Below are 4,526 nucleotides of genomic sequence, written 5' to 3'. Positions count from 1 at the left end.
TCTTGGCAATGTCCCCGTCTTTGCCCCGGACGTATTCCTGCAAGATCCGATAGAGCTCCTTGGTCGTCCTTGGAGGATTGCAACTTAAGGCACGATTCACTTCTCCTTGGAGAAGGCCTTGCATGCATGTGTCGATCACGGTGGTCAACGACGGGTTGACGATTTGGCTTCGTACCTTCGCGAAGCGATGGAAGAAGCTTCGAAGAGATTCCCCTGGCTTTTATTTCACGGCATATAGCTCGTGAGCCTGCATGGGTTCTTTGAAGTTTCCTTGAAATTTGGCGATGAAGACCTCTTGGAGACGTTCCCATGAGTGCACGGAGTTCTTCCGCAGGTTATAAAACCAAGTTTGCGCCATTCCGGTGAGCGCGAGCGAAAAGAGGTTGCACATCTCGACAGGTCCTCCCTCGGCGGCCCGTATGGCGGTGGAGTATACATCCAAGAATTGAAAAGGATTCGATTCCCTGTCGTACGGCCGTATTGTAAGGGGCTTGAACCTTGGCGGAAAAGGCGCGTCTTGGATCTCCTGCGTGAGCGGGTTGCAAGTTGGCCGATTCTTTTGGTTCCTTCGGTGGCGAGGTCCTCCCTCGTCGCTTTCGTCGCTAGAGGGGTCGCTTGGAGAATGATCTCGGCGTTTTCTTGGAGGGTCGGAGCGTCGACGGGAATTCCTTTCGCCGCCGGCACGGGCTTCTGATTCCTCCACTTGCTCGTTCCCATGTACGCTGGGATCTCGATCCCCGCGAGGCGTAGCTTGAGGTGTTACCTGGTTGCCACCTTGCTCGACCCCGACGGGGGGAGCAAGGGGCGCTTGCGGGGCACTCGCAAAGCGAGGTTGATGTTGAGTATGTGCAACTTGGAGAGCGCCTTGCGGCGGAAGCCACCAATAAGGATGATACCAAGGAGCTCCATGGGCGATCGCGGCGAGCGCCAGTGGAGGTAATCCCGGGTTGGAGAGGTCGTAGGCCGGGACTCCTTGGTTTTCCGGCGCGGATCCTCCCGACGCCACATTGTTTCCTCTTGTAGGTTCCGAGGACAGGGTCACTACCGGTTGTAGGGAAGGTGGAGCGAAGCCCATCGAGCGAGGCATGCCGAGTTCCGTATCCCCTGCGGGGGCGGCAACCTTAGTCAGCACGCCGATCCTTGCCACTACGTTGGTGAGTGTCGAGGAACCGCCTGCGACGGTTTCGAGCACCTCGGTTCCTTCTGGGACGGCCGGCAGCGAAGGGGTGACCGCGACTTCCGTCATAGCGACCATGCTTGCGGCGACGTCCGGATTGGTGAGGGTTCCTTCTTCCTCGGGAGCCCCTAGGGCACTTGCTCTCTTCGTTTGCAACCGTGTAGACTCCGCGGCAACTTGGGGACCCGATGAAGTAGGCTTCGTCGGGGCCATTAAATCTTCAATTGCGGCGAGATCGCGGTCTTGGGGAGAGCGAAAAGTGAGGGCAAAATGCTAAAAGTAGCTTCTTGGTCCATACCTTTGTGTGCACCAAGAGGGAAAAGTGGGGCTTGGTCCATGGTCCACCATGGACTAAAACCCCCCTCCTTGCACCTTTATTGCCCCTACTCAATCTCAATTTTCCCTTGACCATGGCATGAGAGGCTTGACTTGTTGACTTGTCTTTCCTTGCCACGTAGGATTGACCACGCCACGTTGGCGCCTTGCCTTGTGTTGAGAAAAATTGACCTAGTCATCGCCACGTAGGATTTACAGCCTAACCCATATAAGAGTTTTATTTTACTACAACAGAGTACATCTTAATTTGGAACTATGCGGTGTGTGTAAGTGTTGGAACTTCGAGGAGAGCTCGAGAAGGCAATGTTGTGCACTGATTTTCTTTTTCACTTTGAGTAGTTGTGTATTTGTATGCACGTCGCAACTTGTTCAAAGTGAGCCTTATGGTTGTGTTATTTTGACGTAACCTCATCGAGAGGGCATGGTGTTCCTGCATTTCATTAAAAAATATAGTGGCTCCGCTATAAGAAAAACCGAGTAGAAAACCGTACAATACACAACTTATTCAAGGAAAATAAAGCCGACAAACAAGTCTCAACCGCAAAAGCGAACCACCGCCCGCTCAAACGTCACCGAACAGGGAGTAGCTCCTAACTCCAGAAGAAGGTAGGCAGAGTTAGGTTTCTCCGGCGATCGGAACAAAGAAGAGGTCGCCACGACAAGTTAACAAATCGCGCACCGGTGAGCCCGCGCTACTCCAAGCCGCAATTCCTGGCCAAGCCTCATCCAGGTTCATCGCAGCACATCCACTGCTGCCAGACAAAGTCTCCAAAGGCAACGCCTCCAAGGAGGGAACGATGCCCGAAGCCGCCGTCCTTACCTGGTCCAAAAAACCGGATCAAGGATGACACCGATATTTGTTAACGAGGTTCGGCTGAATCCAACATTCTCGGAGCATGACTATGGGCGCTCCTCCCCCGTAATACCTGGCCACCTTGGACGCCCGCACAAGCCGCCGGTTTTTCCTGCGAGCTTATTTGCTATTATGTTGTCATTATCTTTTTGGGCTATCCCGTGGTGCCTTTATATATTAGATCCGGATTACACGTGTTCGACTACAACACCTAACCCTCCGTTAATTCCAAATTCAATTGTAATACTGCTTCACATATTCGACAGATGTCTCAGCACCATCGGTAAATTCATCGGCACTTCAATCACGATTGCTCTCGCGTGCAATTCTCCGCCGTCAGTCGGTCGTCTCGTGCACGCGTCGTTTTGTCACGCCGCATCAGTTTTCCAGCCAGAGGCAGGCTGCCATGGCTTCTTTTTTTTTGAGAACCAGGCAGGCCGCCATGGCTGGTCAATATCTTATGCCGCACCAGTTTTTCGAGCAGCAGATGCCGCGCCCCCGGCCTTTTACCAACATGGCGCCCCACCAGATTGTCGCCTTTGCTAGGGCCCACGGCAATCGCGGCCCAAGACCGCGATCTCACGAAGGCGCTTCGGTGCCGGTTGAGCCGGCCTTCCCCGCCGGGCCTGGGTGGTACAGGAACGGCGGCTTCGGCGCGCTTCCAGCGTCCGGCCTGGCCATCGCTCGTCTGCCGGTGACTAGCGCCGCCGAGGCGAAGGCGCAGGACTGCTCTGTGTGCCTGGAGGCTTTCGAGGAGAGCGACGAGCTCAGGACGATGCCGTGCTCCCACGACTTCCACGAGAGCTGCATCTTCGAGTGGCTCAGGGTCAGCCGGTTCTGCCCGCTCTGCCGCTTCCCGCTGCCAACCGAGGAGGACGAGGCAGGTAGCGTGCTTTGAACAGACTAGCTTCTGCACGTCGTACATCAAAAGGGTAGATTGATTGCGTTTTCGTAGCAGCGTGGACTTGCGAGCTGAGATGTTGTAACCAACACTTGATTAGTTGATCCTGTGCAACCACTGTCTCGGATTCTAAATTCTTGTTTCAAATTTGGCTAAATATGGATATATCTAGTTTTGAAAGACGTCTAAATACATGTAATATTTCGACAACAATTTAGGATCGAAGGAGTACAGTATGAAAATCGTACTTCGTATCGAGCGAATCTTGTACTCCCTCCGATCCATATTACTTGTCGAAATATTAAATGTATCTAGACGCTTTTTAAACATAGATATATCTATATTTGAACAAATTTGAGGCAAATAATATGGATCGGAGGGAGTAACTCTTTTTTGAATATATGAATGAAGATGCTGCATGATGGAGTATATATTTTGTTTTCTGGACCTGTTGCTATAGTTCAAAATTTAAAAAATGAACAGGAGATCGGTTGATCTTATTCTGTGAACATGTCCACGGAACAAGAGCTGTGCCCACAGAATATGGTAACCGTACTTCCATACGATCAGCTGGATATTTCCCATCACGCGCCGACGAGATGCATCGATCAATGGTCAAAGAAGCGCAGTCCAAGACTGCAAGTGTGCAACACTAGTTTTAAGCACGCGCTTGGTTGCGAAGATAAAATCGATTCAGTATTCTCTCCTCAACCAGACCCGGCTTGTATTTTGGCATTCGTGGATACAGGCAAAATAGTCATTGGTATAAATAACAACCCTTGCCCACGAGCCCGAAATCGTCAGATACATCTGCTGGTTAACGCAATCTAACAGACGCCCATAGCTTTTCCGTCCAGCACGTGAAGGACTGAAGGCAAAGACGTGGATTGCGCTAGTTCAAAAAAGAAAAAGAAAAGACGTCGATTTCGCTTGTACTGTTGTCTTGCCGTAATGCCGTTGCCGATCCACGGATCCAGCCCAGCGACAACTAAATAGCCTTTTTTTTTGTCGGTACTTGTCCGTTCCAAAATACAACTCATATAGATTTGTGCACTTGGATCAAGTTAGCTCTCGTGGTAACTCTCGTTTCTAGTGGCACTGACCACTCATATTGAATTAATAATAAATGGATATGAGTAGTTATTAACCGAATGCGGGTACCAAAAAAATGAGATGTGTTGTGGAACAAATGAGACGACGGTTGGAAGACCGGCAGCGACCCGGTCCCAGTTTTTGGGTGCTCCCATACCCCTTGGTAT

General features: G+C 51.2%; 1 protein-coding gene across 1 annotated transcript; it reads left to right on the top strand.

The window, feature by feature from the left end:
- Positions 1-2,720: 2,720 nt before the first annotated feature.
- On the top strand, positions 2,721-3,519 carry LOC104581409 (E3 ubiquitin-protein ligase Os03g0188200). Its single transcript, XM_010228910.2, has one exon. It carries the CDS (start codon positions 2,773-2,775, stop codon positions 3,262-3,264), a length of 492 nt encoding a protein of 163 aa, XP_010227212.2. The 5' UTR covers positions 2,721-2,772; the 3' UTR covers positions 3,265-3,519.
- The last annotated feature ends 1,007 nt before the right edge of the window (positions 3,520-4,526 follow it).

This window comes from Brachypodium distachyon, chromosome 5 (assembly GCF_000005505.3).
Source record: "Brachypodium distachyon strain Bd21 chromosome 5, Brachypodium_distachyon_v3.0, whole genome shotgun sequence".
In the NCBI taxonomy this organism is placed as follows: Eukaryota; Viridiplantae; Streptophyta; class Magnoliopsida; order Poales; family Poaceae; genus Brachypodium; species Brachypodium distachyon.
This window is presented reverse-complemented; position numbering and strand designations above follow the sequence as displayed.

Bases quoted from the DNA above. Each gene is read 5' to 3' on its own strand.
- LOC104581409 (XM_010228910.2), top strand. From the start codon at position 2,773: ATGGCTTCTTTTTTTTTGAGAACCAGGCAGGCCGCCATGGCTGGTCAA.